Source organism: Pteropus alecto, unplaced genomic scaffold, assembly GCF_000325575.1.
Source record: "Pteropus alecto unplaced genomic scaffold, ASM32557v1 scaffold146, whole genome shotgun sequence".
NCBI lineage: Eukaryota > Metazoa > Chordata > Mammalia > Chiroptera > Pteropodidae > Pteropus > Pteropus alecto.
The window spans coordinates 28129345-28151582 of NW_006442107.1; the positions used below are offsets into that span (position 1 = coordinate 28129345).

The 22238-nt window shown below is 37.7% G+C and overlaps 2 protein-coding genes across 24 annotated transcripts in view; one reads left to right on the top strand and one right to left on the bottom strand.

Annotated features, from left to right (window-relative positions):
• The window catches only part of DLGAP1 (DLG associated protein 1), a 798454-nt gene that overhangs the window by 102897 nt on the left and 673319 nt on the right, over positions 1-22238 (bottom strand). The window lies entirely within an intron of this gene.
• Positions 1-22238, top strand: part of LOC107196272 — a 126133-nt gene that overhangs the window by 36272 nt on the left and 67623 nt on the right. For 3 of the 9 annotated variants that reach the window (XR_001517667.2, XR_001517666.2, XM_015595681.2), the window contains exon 6: positions 5555-5637. The exons of 1 other annotated variant lie outside the window; for it this stretch is intronic. Coding sequence is in view for 3 of the 8 variants with exons in the window: in XM_015595681.2 (XP_015451167.1) it covers positions 5555-5637 (83 nt within the window). In the remaining 5 variants the exon portion in view is untranslated. 5 more of the 9 variants (XR_001517669.2, XM_015595682.2, XR_003042566.1 and 2 more) reach the window with 4 other exon arrangements.

Below are 22238 nucleotides of genomic sequence, written 5' to 3' on the forward strand. Positions count from 1 at the left end.
CACCCCCCAGCATCCTCACCAGGAGGTCACTGAAAGTGAGTGACAGCTTAGAGAATCATCTTGTCTATTCAGTTTTTTCACAGAGGCTCATCTGTTCCCATTTTTACAGAAATGGAGCTCTTCCAAAGAAGCCAAACTTCATTCCCTCGTACAGGCTTTGAAAAAAATTTGATGTCATTTTGGCATTTTGGAATCTTGCCTACCTACAAGGTCTAAACAAATTGCTTTTCAGGCAAGTCTCATCACAGAGTACACCCTAGTTATCAGGTGCAAAAGCCTGTCATCAGACTTCATTGCCTCGTCTTGTCCCTCCAGACTTGTTGCCTCCCTGCCTGAATGCTCCCCGCTCCCCGCATGTCTGAACACACACCATGTCTGCTGGATAAAGAGCTTCTGGCTGGGGCTGGACCTTCCCTCCTTGGCAAGAAATAGCTGCCTACGGAATATCAGAGCAATTCTAATCAGGCATGACTCAGCTCTTCTGTGACCTCTGTTCTCCTTTTTCCTTGATTAGACTAGTGCACTGGTCTTACTTGTGGAAATATGTGCCCATGCCACCTTCCTCCCACTCTCCGAATTTCAAGAGGGAAAATTCCTTTCGAGAGGAATATTTAGAAGGTTTTATCATGGAATTCTTGCCATGGATGGTCTTACTCCAATTACCATGGCCCTAACTATCTCCCTTTCCCCATTTTGCAATATGGATATTTCTCTCTTACCATAATTTTCTCAGAATTTGAGTTTATCAATCAAAAAACGGAGTTCAGAATTCATCAATGTTATCCATAAAACTTTGCAATTGTTTCTTTCAAACAAGTTTTTTCCTGTTGAAATATTTCATCATAAAAATATAAAGCATTGACACATATTTTAGTTTAAGTATAATCTTAAGTGTTTAAAATGTGAAGGGGGTCAAATATAGGGAGATGGGGGATAGTGAAGTGGGTAAAGGGGTTGAAATACATGGTAGCTGAAGGAAACTGGACTTTGGGTGGTAAACACACAATAAAATATACAGATGTCAAATGATAATGTACACCTGAAAGTTATATAATTGTATTAACCAATGTTACCCCAATAAACTTAATTAAAAAAAAAAAAGGTGAAAGGACAATTCACTTTAACCTACTATTAATGTGATATAGCTTTTTTCTTGCTGCTTTTTTTAAAAGCTTACATGAAGCAGAAAATGCTGAAGGGGGCACCCCTGCTTCAGAAAGAGAGAAGGAACAAAACTGCATGATAAAAATACTTGGTAGGAAGTAGCAAATGGAATCTTTGTTGATTTTCTCTTATGATTTGGACAATTGTTTTTCCTTAAAAAGAACAGAAAAAGAAAAGATAATCTACCTAAAATATTAATGCTTTTTTCAGAGTTCTAGGATAATCCAGAACAGAGTCATTTTTAAAGAAAAGGAAATAGGTTTCATTTCTGGTAATGGATTTCCTCCATTGATTTGCATATTCGTTGACATGATAAGCTGAATGAGGCTGCCTTGTGTTCATTCCACAGATGGAAAATAGGGAGTACAGGAATCAGATAAGCATTTATAAGGACAACCTTTTGAGATTTGATTTTGAATCAAGAGATAGTGTCCAACACATATTCCACTGAGCATGCTTGTCAAAAAACCTCACATTCCAGATGCACGAAGAATGCATGCATTGAGCACACACATACCCTGTCCAACAACTGCGCCCCAGATAGCCCCTGCAGACACATGTTCTAACACAGTTACAACAGAGCATGCTCCCAAGCCTTTAAGCTTTCACAGCCCTCAGCCAATCATCTGCCAAAGATGCTCAAGCAGCAGTTGAAGTGGGCCTGACCTCTGGTACTCATGGCCACTACAGAAAACTTCCTGTGAACCCCAGGGACTCAGAGGAGGTGATGAGGAGGCTGCCAAAAAAGCCCCAGGCAGTCAGTCTGCTTTCTACCCTCATTATTCCTCGCTCCCATGTTTCTCTGGAGAACCTAAACCTGTCGGGGCTTCGATAGGCCATGCTACCCAGTAGTAACAGTAGTTACCAGCAAAATGATAAACACGACAATATTTCCAGCAAATAATAGTCTTTATATTATCTGATGTTCTCTTGGCTTTCTGGCTTTTTGAAAAATTTATTTTATTTTTCAATCCATTTGTTGCAAATGGAATACTGTGCTTAAGCCAAGCAGACAATGTAAAACTCTGACTTTAAAGCCATTTCTTGATAAAACATCAAAATAGCCCAGGTTGGACCAACTGCTATCTGGAATTCTACAGATAATTAACTGAAACTCAGCTCCCACTTGCCATGGGAGTTTCTGCAAGCAAGGTTTTTCTCATGGGCCTGCTTGATTTTGTTGCTGTTTCTCCTATGTTTTGTTAGGCAGGGAGAAGTTTGGATAGCTCATAATAAAATTTCATGTTATGGAGCATGGAGAATGTGAATTCCTGCTTAGTCTCGCAGAGGCTTGAAACATGCACTGTGCCCTAACTTTCTCCTTGAGGTGATATCATTTTACTTCTCTCAGCCTGGAAACACTGCTGCCTGCAACTTCTCCTGGTTCTTTCCTTACTTTAGATAAGCAGCAATCTTTCTGTCATGCATGTTAGAAATATTATTTTGTAAAATGTGATGGTACTAAATTTACATAAGGCACAGAGTTCCCCACTTCGGATTTGCCACTCCTGTGGGTACATTACTGAGCCCCCTCACTTCTCCCAGCCTTTAAACTCCAGCCCTTCCAATCCCTTTGCTTGAGTCAAGCAGTGGTCTCACCACTCCAACCTCCCTTGCATTTTCCCACTCTCCACCTCCATGCATTGCCCATTCACCAAGCCATATCTCCCTTTAAATGTGAACTCACCTTAAACCCCACCACCTCTTCCAAGGAGCCTCCCCTGATTAAGTAGGGGTGAAGAAACCTCTGAAGCATGACTGACGAATTCCCAATAGATGAAAACACACACATCCCAAAACAAACACAGAAACTCACAAAAAGAGAAAATTACACATTCTCTACTTTCAGACTGTATGCTCCTATGAGGTCAACTTTATACCAATAACCAATTAATCATTTTAAACAATGAGGTATTTTTAATTTCCTTGGGGCTTACTCAGCAGAACACTATGTCTTCTTTCCCCCACTGAGTCTCTGCTTTCGTAAAATCCCTCTTTTTTTCTTCTCAGCTTCTTGAATGCAAAACAAAAAGTGGACTGCCACTGGGCAGATATGGATGATATGGAAAATACTAAAGGAAGCTGGTCCTTGCAATACCTCCTGGGTGGTGGATCACACTGCCCAGGAAGAGCCTGCCTTTGAGACTGGCAAATGCCTGAGCCACTTCATTTTCTCATCAGGAAGACTTAGCAACTCATGCCTATATACTTCCTGGGCAAACATGTCTGTTGCATTGGGATAAAGGACCAGAACACTTTAGAAAAGGCCCTGCTGAAAGAATGGGGGCAAGGTTCTTGACAGACTCAATGTCCAGCCTCAAATAAAGCTGTTGAAGAGCAAGGGGATCTGTAGAAAATACTAGATCTGAAGCAATCACACCAGAAAACAGAAAAAGACATGTTCATTCATAGATGCCGTCCTCTTGGGTCAGTGTTAATGCCACTCGTAGGGGGCTGAGAGGCTTGTGGCATAAAATGATCGGAATGAGGAGAAACACAGATGGAATGGTGATAGCTGGCAATAGAACATGGCGTCAAACACCACTGCCACAGAAGCTTTCTAGCTACAAAGCCACGCTATGCAACCTTTAAGCAAAACATTACTGATTTTGGATGTAAAACGTACCTTCAACTGCAGAACTCAGTTTTATGACACCTTGAATAAAAACAAAAAGTGGCAGTTATATAATGGACCTGAATGATCTTTTCCAGTCTTCTCATAACAAACACATGCTTCAGATCTGGATTTTTTTTTGCTGGCATTTTGAGAATTTAACTAAACAAATATCAACTTCAAAAATTAAATAGTTTTCAGTCCTTCATCATGGGTGTCTTCATTTCTCTACAAAAATCACTTGGTGGAGTTTTTCACTAACTAAGAGATCTGACATGTTTTTGGATGAAACAAAAGCCAAGTCTGTCTGACTATTTCTGTACATAAATCATGCTGGATCATGGGTTGATAAAACTTTGCACAACTGGACACCAGTGTCTAGTACTTCCTATTTATTCTTGTGTACAGCGATCATTTGATACATGTTGGAACAAGATGTCTGTTGAAATATATAACAGGTGGTTAAAAACCATGGTGTGATCTGGTAACTTCCTTCTCTGGAGTGATTTGATCACACACCATTTGCTGGTCTGATGTGTTCAGTGTTCCTGCTCCCTGCAAGTCAGACAGTGAAAGGGCTGTTTGGGCATAACAAATTGTTCACGAAGCAAGTGGACATTACCCTTGATTGGATATTCATGCACCCTTTTGGTGAATTTAAAGGTGAAAATACTAAACTAAGATAAATTAGACCTGATTCAATGATTTAATGAAAAAAGCATTTTTTTTGGTAAGTTATAGTTTTAAATTAATCATATTTCCTAAATTTTATAAGATAGTCATGATACTTGAGACTGAGCAAAAAGGTCCACAGTTTCATTTGGTTGACATTCTGGTTCTCTTTCAAGCTGGAGGATTTTCAAATTGCAAATGGAAACAAAACTGGTAAATCAGATTGGTATCAGCATGAACACACTCTGATTTTAGCAGATTATGTTTGCAAAGAGACAAACTTGCTCTCCATTATAATTTTCCAAATAAGCACTTTTTAAGTAACCTGTTGAATTTCACTTTTCCTACAGAATGAGTAGTATCCGCTCAATGTTTAATAAGGGATTCTCCAGGGTGAAAAGTATGCATATATATGTATGCGAGTTTATTATAAATTTTACTGATATAAATGATGTGCTGTGCACAATCTGCAAATAATAACAACATACAGTACTCTTTATTGCAAGTTCCATATAGCCAATTGATTCTCACAGAATGCGTTTGACGATTTTGGCCAAACGTTTGTATTTATAGCCAACAAATCAACCACGATTTAACAAAAGCATGCATTGAGTTACATCCCAGTCTGCTCTTTTCCCTATAAATTTATTATCATTACATCTTTTATGTGATCTACTATTAATCTATTTTCCACTTTCATATAAATTATCTTCATTAAATTAAAACTCTTTCAATTTCAACACTATGTAAATGCTTCCATCATGGCCTATTTTAAGCTATCAGCTTGATGTCACTTAACATGGGTGAGCAGCAGCAACACCATTATTCAGTATTTCACTGCGCAAGCACGGTACATGTAAACAACTCCAGAAGTATGGAGAGCAAAATGTAGTCAAGTGATTAGAAAGGAGAGTTTTAGGTATTTATTATCTTTGTTTTTAATATAACTTATTTAATTGTAAGTTTAAATAATTTAATTTGTAGTAATGTCTGCATTTAATAATGGATTCACAAAATTCTTGAAAATGTAACAATTGACTCTTGCAAGCTATATGAACCAGGTCTAGCATAGCATTGTCATAACCGATGTTTATTTCTACTCAGGCCCAGAGAAGTAAGTCTTCATTGGCAGAATACTTTCTCAGATATTCACAAAGAAGGTTATAATTTAACTGAACAAGTCGAATGTGAGTAAGCTTATCATTTACTGTTATTTTGCCAGGAATTTCAGAACCTCTTAAACCTGTCATACATAAAAATATACTATACCTAGATCACCTTGGAAATAACAGTCACTGACAGTCAACTAGGAACATAATCTAAATGGACTTGGCATTTTTTTGGTCAGGCAACTATGCCAAGAGGTATGAGTCACTGGCTTATAAGCAATGATCCTGTCTTTTTAAAACTGTAGAATCATTATATAGAAAACTAGGTCAGAATGTTGATTTTTTTCAGCCATATTTATTTCTGTGTATAACTATGATGTAAGTGACAGTTATTCAAATGAAAGGACAAACAATGCACTCTAACCAGTGTGTAGAAATGGGCTCTATGCAAGTAAAGCAAGAAAATCTAAACAGACTCTTATGGGAGATGTGAGTGGTAGTAGACCAAAGCCCAGAAATGCATTTATTGAGAAAGGAGAAAAAGGTAAGTTAAGAAACAAATGAAAATCTGACTTTAGAACTTTAACTATAAAGAAAGTTTTAATACAAACATTAGTGATTCATGAGTTCCATATGGACTTCTCTTATTTTTTAAAGCCCCAAATCAAGCTTTTCTCTATAGCAAGACGGGCTTTTATATTACAAAGAAACTATGTTATAGTGAAAATCTAGAATTAGCTAAATCTAGTTAGATAGCTAATATTAACATTATACCAAAAAAATAGAAGGCAAGAAAATACATCTTTTATCTTAAAATGTGAATATTTAAAAGAATTTGAATATTTAAGAAATGATTGCTGTTGATGCTGAAAAGCTACACATAGCACTGCTGACTTCTGAAACACACAGTAGACATTATCTGGTGACTGGCTGACATTGACAGTGTCTGGAATTCAGGGTAAGCCAAAACACATGTATGTATACACAATGGATCCTACTACCTCCACACACACTTAATTCTTCAGAGTCCGCAGATATGTTTGAAAAATAAAATGGAAAAAAAGAGAGAGAAGGAAAAAAAACAACAACTGTTCTTCCTTCAACTCATTATCTTTAGTGTAGCATAATTCCTAGTCTTGTGGGTAATTCATGCAGACCATGTCCACTGTCTCCCTGCAAGTCAGAACCAATTGCTAACCAGATATGCTTTCTGCAGTAGTTCTCCAATTTCAAAATTATTCCACCCTCTTTCTTACCATTTTCACCTAATGATTAATTTCAACCGATCTAAAATAATTCTTAGGAGAAAGGATTATGTTAAAATAATTCATGCTAAAGTGTGAGTTACTAGGGCTCATTAAAACCCTCTGATGACATCTCATTTTGGTTGAAATACTAATCAAATGTTTAACCCTGGTCAGCAAGGTCCTACATGATATATCCCTGCTTATTTCTCTATTTTTTTCTACTTTATCACTTGACCTTCTCCTTTATTCAATATGCTTTAGCCACTTTAGTCTTCTCTCTCTGCTTTGAAATGCTAATTACTTTCTGCCCCTGGCTAGGGCACTGGCTGTTTTCTTTGGCCTGAATGCTCTCCCCTAAATTGCCAGATTTTCTAACAGCTAGCTTTTTTTCTTCATTGAGATTTTACCTCAAATGTCACTTCCACAGAGTTCTTCCTTGATTCCTGTATTTAGACCAGCCCAGGTAATAACTCTCTAAAACCTCTTTTTTTTTTTTATTGTATTTTTTTATAGCAGTCATCACTACTTGGAATTATCTCATTGATTTATCATTTGATTCCTTGTTTATATCTATCTTCTTGATTAGAATCAAGCAGAGTGAGGGCACGGATCTGGTCTGTCTTCCTTGATGCTGTAACTCACCTGACTAGAACAGTGTCTGGCACCGTAAATACTCAATAAATATTATTGAGTGTATAAGTGATCATTCCCAACTGTTTCCAGGTGTCCTAAAGGAGAATTTTTTTTCTATCAATCCCAGCAAATGTGATTAAAACGTTATATTAATTATGACAAAACGTTATATATTTTTGAGCAGAGTCCTTAGATTTTATTATATTGACCACTGTCTATTTCTACTCAGAGGCTGATCTTCATGGAGGTTAGTGAACATTGACATGTGGAGTGAATAAATGTAAGTTACAGTAGTGATTTAAATTTCAGGATTATAATGTTAAAAAGGTTCCCAATAAGTAAATTTATCAACTAGTTGGAGACAAGATTATATCCTAAATGGACTTAAAGGAATATTAGCTAATTTATTTTATATCCAAATATCCCTAGAGTCTGTAGTTCTTGTCTCTACCGTCATCACCCTAGGCTAAATTATCATAACAATGTTCACGTGAATCTGCATAAGATATGATAGAGAACAAGAAACTAAGAAAGAGCCATTTAGTTTTTAATATCATCCTTCCATTGTGTTCTTATACTTAAGCTAGAGTGATATTTTCAAAAGGCAGGTCCAATTATATGATAGCCTTCACCCCTTTGAAAGTCTTAAATGAGTTTTCATTATTCTCAATATAAAGATCAAAAGCCTTAACATGACTTGAAAAGCTCTTCATGATGTTACGTATGGCAGAATAAAAATGGCCACAAATTTCTCTCTACACTTCCCATAGAGAGATGGGGGTTATGTGTCTTTTTCTTGAACTTGGGCAAGCTCTGGGACTACTTTCACCATTAAAATACAGTGGAAATGATGCTTTCTTGGTATCTGTGCTCAGGCCTTATGAAACAGACAGCTTCTCCCTCCTGTCTCCTAGATCACTCCCTCCTGAAACTTGAGACACCAGGTTAGAAGTCCTGAGATGACTATGATGGAGAGGCCAGATGTAGACATTCTGATAAACAACATCAACTGAGAGAAGTCTTGGAGTAAGCTGTCGGTGAAAGTTGGGATGACAGGAAAAAAATCCTGCTTGGAGACTGAAAGAAAAGGCAACTTTTCTGATATAGTGGCAATAGTTTGGCAACATTATGACCTGTAGTAACATGGAAAATAGAAAATATACTTAATGAATTTTAGATTTTAGTAAGATTTCCAGGTAGAATGCTTAAGATGCCAATTAGTTTTTTAAATAGTTGCATAGAGTAAAATGTAGATAAAGATGAGTTTTAAAAAAGAACTGTTCAGTTTTCAAGCAAAATTTAAAGAAAATATAGAGCTAGTATTTGTCAGTTTAAAAACAGGTAGAAGGGCTTCATATTCCTAGCCTTTTTAAAGGCAAAAGGCTCTCAAAGTAAGAAATTGACTGAGGGTAAAAATCATCTTAAGGGTATGGTTGTCAGACCCTTTTAAAAATGATTTTAGAAAGATTTAAGTGTGTGCCTCATAAGTTTTTGAAGAGAAAAAAGAGTTTCGAAGAATCCTAAGGGTATTGTCCCACAGTACCTTGACTCTGAGCCCGGGGCAAAGAAGGGCATGTCTTGAGGAAAATTGGGGATGTGTGTTTTATCTAACAGAGCACGGTCTAATAAGATTCATAGGAAGCCCACAAAGATTTTAAGAGAAGTGTATTAGTGGATACATTATGAGCTTGGACAAAAATGGGCAGAGGTAGTTCAAAGTGAAAGAGTCTTAAAGCTTCCAAACTTCTATGGTCAGGAAATAGGCTGAGAAGATTATTCAGTTTTAAATGCCATTTCTTATGTGCTATGGGCTGAGTTGTGTCCCCTTCCCCTATTTGCCCCACACCCCCCAACTCATATGTTGAGGTCCTAACTGCTCCCCAATGTGACAATATTTAGAGATGGGGCCTTTGAGATGTAATTAAGTCTGATAAACTCATGAGAATGAGACTCCCATAATGGGATTAGTGCCTTTATAAGAAGAGGAAGAGAAAGATATTGTTCTTTCTTTTTACATGTATGCACTGAAGAAAGGCCATGTGAGCACATAGCAAGAAGTCAGCCATTTGCAAGACAGAAAGAGTCCTCACCAGAACCTGACCATACTGACACCCTGATCTCAAACTTCTAGTCTTCAGAATTGAGAGAAATAAGTATCTGTTGTTTAAGCCACCCAGACTACGATATTTTGTTATGGCAGCCTGAGCTGACTAAGACATTATGGAAACAGCATAACTCATAAGGTGCAACCAAGAGTTTGGAGGGTAGAGATAAAAGCAGCAGAGCATCATTCCCAGAGAGCAGGTTTGGGCCCCCCAGTCAAGGAACTGGCAACATACAGATTTCAGAATTGCTATGGAGCAAAGATTGCTATGTGTCCCTTATTCCTCCAGCCTTTGAATGAGTGTGCTCATTGCATTTAACTCATCTCTGTATCATCAGTGTGTGCTGGATATGTGTAGAGCAGATACTTTTTCATTCTAGTTCACAAACCTTCACACTGAGAGAAACTACTAGAGAACTTCAAAGGAATGTCATCAGCACCTGAACCTTATTTAGATGATAAGAACCTAGACCTCAACCTTGACCTTCATGCCAGAAAGAGATAAGATTTCTGGAGGGCTTTAGAAGGAGTGAATGTATTTTGCCTTACAGAGGAATCTAAATGATATTTGTCCAGAGGGTGAACCATGGCTAACTACAGATGACCACAATTCAGAGAGGGCATCTCTGTCATTCTCCTTGATCTGGGAAGGCTCTGTGACTGCTTTGACCAGTATGGTAGAAGTGATGTGATGCTAGTATCTGGGCCCAGAACTTAAGACTTCCTGTCTTTTGGACACTATCCCTGGGAGCCCTGGGAGCTGCCGTGTAAGATGTCTTAAAGCTGTAATGCTGGAGATGCCACTTATAGGTGCTCTGTCCAACTGTCTCAGATGAGCCCACACTACCAGACATTAAAAACAAGGTGCCAGTCATGTGAATAATGCCATCCCAAACCTCCTAGACCAGCCCAACCTCTAGGAATGTGAAACAGAAGGATCACCCAGCTGAACCCTGTCTAAATTCTTGACCTATAAGATCATAGGGTATAATAAAGTAGTTGTTTTTAAGCTGCTGCATTCCACTTTGGGGTCATATGTTATGTAGCATCTGATAACTAAAACGGTTACCTATGCCTAAATTCTCCGACCTCACTTTGTATCTCATCTCTTAGCTTTCTGTACTCCAGCCATACTACCTTTTTAATTCTCTGAATATTAACATGTGCTCTCCCTTATCCTTCTTGATCTTTCAGCTCTTAGTTTATGAGAATTTTCTCAGGGATGTTCTTCCTGACTCTCTAGATTACTTTGCTACAGTAGGTTCTAGCACAAAAACTATATTTATTTCTTTCAGAGCAATTATCTCTGATTATTTCATTAATGCCAATTTCCATCTCTAGACTGTAAACTCAATGAACAGAGAATGGGAATCTTTGATCATCACTGAATGCCCAGAGTTCAGCAGTGTGTCTGAACAAAGTGAGTGCTGAGTAAATATTTGTTAAGTAGATGAATGAAATATTTGATGCAGCTGATAAGGACTCACTCCTTACCAGAGTCTTTAATAACTGTGCCATTATTCTTCTCTCACATACTGTGAACATTTGGGTTCAAAGTCATCGTAACTTTTTGTAACCCCAGGGCTGTGAAGAAGAGGAAGCGAGAGGTTGCTTCTGGGTGTGTCTGGGCACAGGAGTGCAGAGAGAAAAAGCAGTCAGTGCCAGCTCACGGTCTTGTCTTTTGTGAAAATCGGGGAACTCTCCTGAGAATCTAAAGAAAGTTGTATGTGCTCAAATTGTTTAAATTATTTCTAAATTTAAGTTGAGAAATAATTTCTTACTAGACTGTGAGCTCTTTTCTACCGTATTCCTTCATCTGAAACTGGGGAGGACGCCTGAGTGCTGCCATCTAGGCAAAGACTGTACCTTCCATAACTACCGCCTGGAGCTATTTTCTTCATACCTAATTTGTATTCTGCTGTTTTAGAAAATGCATTTCCCCACTTATTTAGTCCTGTGAATGTAAAAAATAGATTGTCCATTGGAAGTAGTCTTCCTTAATTTTTTTCTGCTCTATTTCTTTAACTTTTCAGTCTATCATTTTTGCTGTAAGTGAAAGAAGCTTAAGTATCTGTAAATGTCCTCATAAATTCCGTTTTGTAATTTTAGAAGTTTTTTCCTTTCCTTTTTTATATTTCTACTTAACACCAGTCTCCAAATGGGTCCATATAAAATATTTCATTAAATGGGTTCAGTAGGGTTCCAGTTGGAGAAAGGAAGATCTCCATTTACTCATAATATTTCTGCTCTTTTAAAAAGAAAACACTTCCACATGGTAGGGCTACTATGTAGACAGACGTGTTCCGCTCGTTTCAGTGAGTGCACACACTCTGAGACTTTGCCCATTTCTACTTCTTTGATTTATCTTTCCTCCCTAAGTGCACAGTACTATACTTGTCTCTTTTAAACATGTAACAGATTAAAGAGCTGGGCAGGAGGCAGATGTAGGCACACCTTTGATCTCTCATCCTTCAGGGTTAAGAGAGGGCAGACACCTGGTGGCTGCAAGCCTGGAAGCAAAACAAAGCCAGGATTGGAATTAATTTAAAAGGAACCACAGCTCCAGTCAAAGGTAAAGCTGGGTTGGCTGAATGAGCACAGAGGGAGGAAAGCCCATAGTTTTGCAGAGGCCATAATAGAGTCCCACAACAACATGATTCAGGCTAGCTGGTTAGAATGACCATTTCTTAGCAGAGGACTGGAAAGATCAGGCAACTGTACCAGGAAAAAATGAAAAGTAATTCTTTTGCAAGTAATATGCAATATGTTCAACTGTGTGCAAAATGCCAAAAGGCAATTTTGATGGCAATTCAGGAAGCTTTCAAAGAAAGGATTTATTAACCGTTTTGTCCCCTCTTAGTGGAACTCCCTTTTTATTAAAGATTTCTTTCACCTTAGCACTAGGATGTTGTGAAAGTTTTGACCCTGGAGCATGTCCTATGATTTTTAGTGAAACTGCATCGCCCCCTGGCGTCTGTGTGCTGTTGTTATACAGTCACATAACCTAAAGAATGCCAATAAAGCTGTGTAAGGGTGTAGCTTCTGGTCTTATCTCGGATCAGAGACTATAATTTGAAACCTCCAAGACAAAACCTGGAATGAAAATTTGAAATTAAGTCTCTTTCCTTCTCTACCCTCAGCAGAATCTCCTGAGATTTTCAAGTAGCTCTTAAATGGATCAGGTTTTAATCTGCCAAATTTTAATAAACAAATGGTCATGTGAGTGGCTGCTGCACACCTACCCATTTTTCAGAACCAACTCAAATATCTCCTGTGCTGTAAAACCTTTCCTGACTTCTCAGGATTTGGTGCACACCTGAACTGTCATACCTTTCTCTTCATGCTTCTTTCTCTGATAGAAACTCGAATGTGGGGATTATATCTGATTTATTTTTTGTGGCCACTATGACTAAGCACGGTGCCTGGAAAATAGCATGTGTCCAACAGAAATGTGTTGTTTGTTGGTTACGTATAACAACGCTGTTCACAAAAGGATCAAATACACTTCTTGATCAAGAGTTGCTGAAAGTCAATATGGTAAGCAAATTGGAGGCAGGATAATGTGGTCCTTGGATAGAGTTTGGGGATCCTAAGTCCCCTGAAACTGTCAGGCACCATAATTATGGGGAGAATGGTCAGAATAACTTAAAACCAGAGTATATCTAGCTCTAACAATCTAGGGATCTAGGAAAACTATTCAAACTTTAACTTCCGTTTCTTCCCAAAGTGAACCTCTATTCTAGAGAGATCATGAGTATATTTATTATCACCAATTCATTACAAATTTTTTTTGAGGCGGGGGCAGATATTTTTAGGAGTGAGTGTAAAACTTCTGAATGATCTCATTGAAAATACTGTGAAATGTTGTCTGAGGCCATTAATCCTGAGCTGAGTGACCATAGCATGAGCCATTGGGGTCAGGACAGGTTATGTATATGAAGGGGCATAATATAAAGGCACTAAAACGTTAATCAAGGGTCAGACTCACCTACTTATAATGGGTACAGTGTTATTCTTTGGCTATCATTTTAGGGCAGAAGAAATGACCAAATCTGAAGAATTGATTGCACTGGGATAGGTCAAGAGGTTGATATTATTATAGTGAGACTACTTTTTAGATTATAATATTGTCACATTAATACTATCAATGAAAGCATCTTGAAGCCATTTGTTATGCTTTTATTTAATTAAAATAAAAAATTTCAAGAAAGAAGGCCAGCACAGTAGAGGCACAATTCATGATTGTTAAGAGCTTGAATTTAGGAGTCAAATTGAATAGGTACAAGTATTGACTGTGTCACTGACCAGTCATTTGAAAAAGCCACTAAAGTTTTCTGTCTTAGTTTCCTCAATGATCAAAATGAAGATGCCACTAATAGCATATACTGTCTGGTACCTAGTAAATGTTCTATAAGTATTTGTTGATGAGGAGAACATGTGAACCATGTGAGCTGCCCACTGTGGTTGACTAGGGAGGTTGCCCACTGTGGTTGACTAGGGAAATTAAAACAAAATCTTGTTGAAAGAGCCAGGCTCCAAGCCAAGTCCATCCTATGAGATTGTTAAAACCCCCATATAAAAGGAGTGTTTTAGGTAGCATGGCTTCTCCAGTGCTGGTCTTGTCCCTGAGGCTGGCTTCCATGCAAACCTGGAACTAAGCACATCTCTGACACTTTCAGACCAGCTGACTGACTTCTGAGGGTGAGTTGGGGCCTGAGGTCTACCTTTGTCTCGTTCCAGGGCAGAGCTCCACCCTCAGGGCTAGCCCAGAGCCTGAGTGGTCTTCTTTGGCCCTGCTTCCTTTTAAAGGGGTCTAGAATGTGCCACTGTGGTATAAAATTATTTTTGATCTGACAGCATTTGAGATTAGCCTTTTTTTTTTCTGAACTCCCTTATCTACCTAAAAGCAGAGCCTCACAAAAAAATGCCATTGTCACAAATCCACTCCCTAGGAGTTTCGGCAACCAGAGAAGATTGACTCCTCACCAGAGAGGAGAAATGTCACCATATTTAAACAGATGTTGTCACGAAACTATTATATTTATTCTTCTAAGGGCTCCATTTATCTTTCCTAAAAGTCTTTTGTAAGTGCCTTTCTCTTCCTTCCCTTCCCCCATCAAGGTGATACACAAGCCTGAAATTCTAACCTACTCGTTGAGTCATATTTTTCTGTGAACTCTCATAGGCCCATCTGTCTTTTCTCTTGCTAATCTACCTTTTGTCAGTTTAACTCATTGACTTCTAATGAAGGAACATAAGAGGATAGAGGAACATGTTTCTGTATGGCTTTCGCCAAATATTAGTCTCCATTATGCTAAATCTCTACTCAGGTCCTCAGAACTAGCTTGACACCTTGCACAAGGATATCCTCAGTTTCAGAAGCTATGGCAAACTTAAATCCACCATAAATCAAAAACAGAATGCCCTATAGTATTTGATATGTTAATATTTGTAGAGCATCTTTGAACAATGGCTGACAAATACAAGTGCTAGATGAATGTTTGTTAAATAAAAATAAATATTAATTGTATTGCACAATCCCAATCCTTAAGACAAAACAATGTAGGCAAGTTTTAGGGTTCCAAGCCCTCTAGATATTTTCTTTTTTGGCACTGCATTTTATAATCTTGCATATATGATGATGAATACTATTAAAAAAACGAAATCCTTTTACTGTTAGAATAAGATGATCAAAGTGAGATCATTTTAACTAACTTCTACCTTTGGAAGTATAACTGGGAATGGCATTTAAAACATGTACAAAGGCATATTCAGATTTATACAAAATGGAATGGGCGGAAGACTGGAGAGATAAATGGTGGTAATAACCACCAACAATGGTGCAAAATTATGCATCCTGTGGGAGCCTGGGAATATATATTCTTTTTCAAGAAGAGATGAGGCTTAGAAAATTGGGCTCTCTAATGTGATTTCAAAAGGCGTACAACCATCAGTGAGCTAAATGTGGCTGGCAGAGCACACTCTGGCTTCCTGGGAATTCCAGTATGTTCCAAGCAGACCTGGCAACTGATAGCTTCCTCAACAGCTGTTTCTCCTATTTATCTCCCCAATTCTTTTTCGTTAGTTGTCAGCTAAATTTTTACATGAGTGCAATATCCACCCTGCAGAAGCAAATTCATCTTAGAGGTTTTCATTTTCATTGGCAAATTATTTGCAGGAATGTTGATTGTCATTCTCTTAAGCCTAAAGCAAAAATGCAAGAGTATGTTTTCTACAAATGTAATCAAACAGAACATTGTGTTGTGATTAAGAGAAATTTCTAAGTAATTTCCATTTCAATTTCTCTAAATATAAATAATTCTGATTATCTATGCTTACATTAACCATACCCTGAAATTAATATTTGACAACTGTCAGGTAAGTGAAATGGTCAATATTTGATAAATAAATCATCAAACAGTAACTTTTCCATAGCCAAGCAAATTGGGATCAAGATCAATTTTATTTTATTTTACTTTATTGAGAACACCTATGTATGGCAACGGGTGTTAACTAGACTTATGGTGTTTATCATTTTTACAATATATACAAATATCAAATTATTATGTTGTACACCTGAAACTAATATAATGTTGTATATTAATTATACCTAAAATTTTTTTTGGAAAGGTTAAGCTTCTTGACCCTTGTTTGAAACAATTTATTAGCCTCCCATTGTAAAACTTTCAAAATTCTTCATATGGCATACAACATTCTGGGTTACCTGGGTCTTTATTACTGCTTGTTCAATCTTAGACAACTTCTGTACCTTCCTCCCCTCTCTCCCTACCACCAATCTCTATGTTCTAGCTACACTTGACTGCTTTTAGTTACTTAACTTTTTCTTCTCATTCCTACCTCTGGTCTTCTCTCTTTGCTGTTCCCTCACCTGGAACTCAAGGAAGATTTCTTTGAGGAAGAGGAAATTAATTTTCCCTGACCACATGCTTCATGGTTGCCCTACGATCCTAACACCCTTATTTCTCTTTTTATAAAGCGTTTAACCACGGTAAACGCTTATATGCAGAAGTGTTTAAAAAAAATCTAAGATTAATTGCTTCTTGAAGTCATGGCAGAGCCTGAGTCAGTGTTACTGTTGTGTCTTCAGGAGCAGCCCAGCGTCTGGCACACATTAGGTACCCAATACATGTTTAATAAATAAGGAAAAGCATTCTTAATTTTACCTACTCTGAAATTGACAATTCATGCTTTCCTGCTTCATGACTGTACTTGAGCAAAAATGATAACCATATCATAGAAGCTGATTGTTTAAGTCTGAGATGGAGCCAGTTATCTTTATAAAGGGAGAAAACAGATTTTGAACTTGAACTTCCCAGGGGCTAACTTTCTAAACTAATCTTTTCTCCCACACATACTTATGCACCACTGATGGGAGTACAATATGTAAGAAAATCTAAACAAATATAATCTTGATGAAGTAATTCCATTTTTTATTTTATAGAATCTGTTTTAGAGAAATAATCATAGATGCTTTTACCCTTGTCCCCATACAGTCTATTCTCAGCAGAACAGCAAGAATAATTTTTCAAAAATCGAGATCATATAACACTTTTGCTAATACCCAGAAATGGCTCCTAGTTCACTTAGAGTAGAAGCCAAATCCTTCCAACTGCCAGCAAAGTCTTGCGTGATTCATATTATTTATGCATTTTATGTCATTTCTCTTCAGAATTTTCTACAATGTGACATATTTTTGTTCAGAAAAAAATAAAAGCATTATTAAAAAAAAGACAGTGGCATTCAGAGAGGAGCTTTGGAAAGTTAATATTCTGTTTCTTTTACTTTAAAAATCAGTTATGAAGATTCCTAATTTTTCCAGATTTTTTTTTTAATGGGGAAACACAGTCACCATTATTTAGTTACTCAGTTGCTGATTAGAAAGACACACACACTAGAAAAAATTCGATTTCTATGTTTCTTCTACATTTCTCTTCCTTAAAAGGTAATTAAAACTAGGTAATACCAGGAAGCATTTAAGACTTTTAAAGACCATGCACTACTAAGCACTACTCTTAGTCTGTATTCCTTTTAGAGTCATTGTGTTCTCCCATGTTCTTGGCTCAATTTCAGCTGCTTATCAATAGTGTGGCAAGCCCATTTCCCACATCAGGGCAAGTTAAATGCAGAGAAGCTGGAAGACCTTATTTCAAACCTACTGCTTTTCCTGTAGCATATATAGCTCCTCATCTTCTGGGTGAGTTCTCACTGTTCCCAGCACCATGCCTGGGACACCCCTTATATCCTCTCGTCTGGGTGCTTTCAGTTATAATCTTCTTCCTCGTTCGTTCATTCTCTGTAAGAATGACTTCCTTACCTAAAAACAGTTAACAGCTCTCTACTGCCCAGACAAGAAGGTTCAAGGCCCATCTCAGTCTAGATCCAGCCTCCCCTTCCATCACTTCCTCCATGTACCCTTTTTTTTGGCTTCACTCTTTTCTTTGCACACCATGTACTTTTGTGCCTTCACTCTTCTGCATGTGCTACCCTCTTGGCCTGGAAATTCTTCCCTAGTTTTCCACGTGAACAGTTTTTTTCACTTTATGGGCTCAACTCACTGCTTTTTATAGTAAAACCTTCCCTGTCCTCTTTAGGCACCAATCTATTCCTCTATTAATCCTTTAACACTCTGCATATCTCTGTATGGCCACTAGTACACTGTATTCTAATTATTTATATTTCTGTTGCCCTTAGTGACCGGTGCATTCCACTAGAGCACTGCTCCCATTGGTTATCTTATACTGTTGCTCTTTAGAAGTACTAATTGATTAAAAAAAAAACAAAACAAAACCCTGTTAATAGGATAATCGTAAACAGAACAGTTCTAGTAAAAAGCTATTTTATTAAGTATTATTAGTATACAGCTTGCTGTTTCGATGAAGAAGAGAATGACTGTAACAATTGAAATGCTGCCTTCGCCACTACCACCACCATCTTTACCACCTCCATCATTCTCACCTCCACTGTCACCACCTCCTCCACCACCATTTCTACCATCATGACCTCCACCACCTCCACCTTTCCTACCTCCACCACTCCATTCACTTTTATCATTTTCACCAGGTCTATTATTATTATCATCCCCACCTGTTAGTACTTATTGAACACTGCGAAGTACCAAATACTGGGGTAACTTTTATATGCATTTTGTCTCCACAATCTGAATAAAGCAGAGTGCTATGGTTTGAATGTTTGTGTCCCCCTAAAACTCACATGTTGGAACCTTAATGCTCAAAGCGATAGCCTTAGGAAGTGGGGCCTTTAGGAGGTGATTAGGTTATGAGGTTGGAGCCCTGATGAATGGGATTAATGCCCTAATTAAAGAAGCACCAGATAGCTCTCGTACTCTTTCTGCCTTGTGAAGTTACATGTGAGGCTGTATATAAACCAAGAAGTGGGGCCTCACCAGAAATAGACCATGTGGTCACTCTGATCTCTGATCTCCAGCCTCCAGAACTGTGAGAAATAAATTTCTGTCATTCATAGGCAAGTCTGTGGTATTTTGTTATAGCAGGCTAGATGGACTAAGACAATGAGAAAACTAAAGCCCAGAGAGATATTAAGTAACAGCCCGTGATTATATAGCACCAGGTGGAAGAGTTTAGGTTATAACGTGGGGCTCTATGACATCAGAGTCTGAGTTCTTTATTTCCAGGCAAAATGTCTCCTCCTTTCTAAATTCCTTAGGCATGGAGGCCACACATATTAATTACTTTTTCAGTTCTTCTTTCAGTGCCTTTCACGGGGCGAGAATACAGTAAATGTTAAAATTTGATACTGGATGCAAAAGTCGGTAGCCTAATTAACATACACCTTGCTTGCTGAACATGTGTTTTAATTAAAAAGGCACATCATATCATGAATAATTGGTTTTTATATTCCTTATAAAGTCTCCTTTTCAAAAACAGTAACTTGGCTTTTAATCTATTTTGCTCCTCATATTAAATTTAATATATTTTATTTTTAGTTTTAGATAGTAAGGCAAGGGAAAGGGTAATCTCTATTACCATAGAAGATATTATGTCTATGTCTAAAAATATGATTACAGAAGAAGACTATAAGAGGATGATCAAAAGTAAGGAAGGAGTTGAGGGAAAATAATAGTCCTTTATATGTTACTTAAGTTGGACAAGTGGAGTCTTACATGCTTTCGTTTTCACTTAGAACGCTAGTGAGAGAATCTGTTGCAAAGAACAATTATATCACTTGTTTTTGCTTGAATTTCCAGGCTGCAAGCCATGAACAGATAAAATTTGACACTAGAAAAGCAAATTTATAGAGGCTTGGTCAGAATACTAGCATTCCAGTGGAAATTTGGGCTTATGAATCAGATCTTCTTTGTTACTAATAAGATACTTCCATTTACCTCACAATTTCTTATTTCTTTTATTCTGATCATCTTTGCTTACTTCCATCCCCTCCAGCTGCCTCATCCATGCTGCCCATTCCCACCTCCCTAGGACCCGCTCCACCATATTTCCCATTATGCACTATGTAGTGGTGTGTTGGAAAATGTTTAACGATAGGCTCTTTGAATGAAGGCACAAGGGACTTTTGCTTTGTAACATTTGCCAATTCCATGGTGTAAATTCTGCCACATGGCTGTTTGGAAGCTACCAACTTAATTAACATCAACCAGTTGATAACATTTTTTAAAATTTCACAATTGGCTCTCATGAGGCAGGCTCCAGTGCATTGTGGGTCTACAGGAACCCTTTGTAGTGTGACTCTTTCCTTCTATACCTCTGCCTTAAGGAAATGGGCTTTTCCTTGATAATCACATTGCCCTCAAGCCCTTAACACTTTGAGGCCAGTTCTCCTCACAGGTCAACATACATAGAAAAATACCATAACTAATTAATTAGAAAAGGGACCACGTTTTCATGATTTAAACTTCACAATTCATCAGGATAGACAGTGAAAAATCTCTTTCATTCCCGTGTCCACTTATATAATTTTCTGTCTATGTCTACTAACTTCCAGGATACTCCTCATCTTCTGTAATGACTTTAGCCCCAGTTTCATTGACCTTTCCATCCCATCTTCTAACATTTCAACATTCATGTTTATGGCCTCATGAAATTTCCTCAACTTTAGTGATCTTTATCTCTACCCCAGTCCTTCAACCACTAGACTAGTCACATACCTTGGACATCAGCTGTTTTTTCTCAAAAACAGCTCCACCTCTAAGTGTTTGAAGAGTAAAAGTGCTCCTCTGACCACAATCCCTTTATCTTACACCTCAATCACATCTTCTGTGGATTGACTTTCCCCTAGAGCCATTGGTGAACTTTAGCATGTCTTCATGCCTCTATTTCGCCCCAGTGAGTCAGCGATCTATGTGTTCATGTGTTGCCCTACCTACCCTGGACCCTAATTCAACAAGAGAATTCTCTGTCCTTTTGCCCAACTACCACTTATATCTATTCTAATATCACTCATCACTACATATTCCTGGGGGCATTTTTGAGGATATTTCTGTGCTTAAAAATCTCCAGCGTCTTCCCAGTTATTCAATCCAGAATTCTCAGTTGAATAGCAAACATGATCTGGGGAGGTCCATGTTTCCAGTGTATTTATAACTATCCACTTTATGGATCCAGTGCTTCAGTACAACTGAGCTACCTGCTCTTGTTTGAACATACCCTAGGCTTTCCAGGTCCAAGCCATTTGCTTGATTCTTTCTTCTGCTTAATCTGCTTATGGGTTTATCTCTATATCTCTCCTGATTGAAGACTCATTGATTCTTTAAGGCCTAGTTCAAATGATACTTCCTTCACCAAGCCTTCTCTCATTTTCCCCTGTTCTCTTATAAATTCTAAGTCCTTCTTTAAACCTCCTTTATAAAACAAAGCACATCATATTTAATATAGTTATTTTTTTTGTCTCATCTTCCTAATAAACTGAACTTCTTGAGGACTCTTGCATTTATTCTTGTAGTCCCTACAACATCAAATAATTGCTTTATAAGTTGGGATAGACTACATTGAAATTTCCTTCCTAATAAGAACTAACGAAAAAATGAAATCAAAGCAGGGAAGAATCAACATTACAATGTTCTCATAGGTTACTATATCGCTCAGCTTTATTCTCAAGTATTCAGGAAGATATAATAAGATAAGATTTTTCCTCTTCCAATTATCTTAGAAACTGCTCTTTTTTACTTAAATATAGAATAAAACTCCAGCAAAGGAAAATGTAAGTGCTTATTTCTGCTATACATCACAATATGTAGGATATTTATGTGGCAAATGCATGTGTGGGATGTGTCCTGCATTTCTGTATGTTGGGGGCAATCTCCAGCTCACAGAGGATGGTCAATGAACAAGAACAGCTGTGCCTGTGACTGGTGGTCCAGGTTTAAGTTGTGACTATTGTGTTCTTGATCAACAAGGCCCCCATGTCTTTGTCACACATGTCATTTTCTCATTTTCCCCCTAGGATTTTTACTTTTTCACAGAAGCTCTTATTGACCTCCATTCTCCGATAATTATTCCTTAATTCTGTACTAGTTGGCTTTCCCAACATAAAAAAGAGTGATGTCTCTGTAATTATAAAAGTACTTGTGTGACAACATTATCATTCCTTTTATTGTGAGAATTAATATCAACTTTTATTTCCAGAAAAACGTAGCTCTGAATTGAGGCACTTGACACCTAGAGTCTCATGGGAAACTA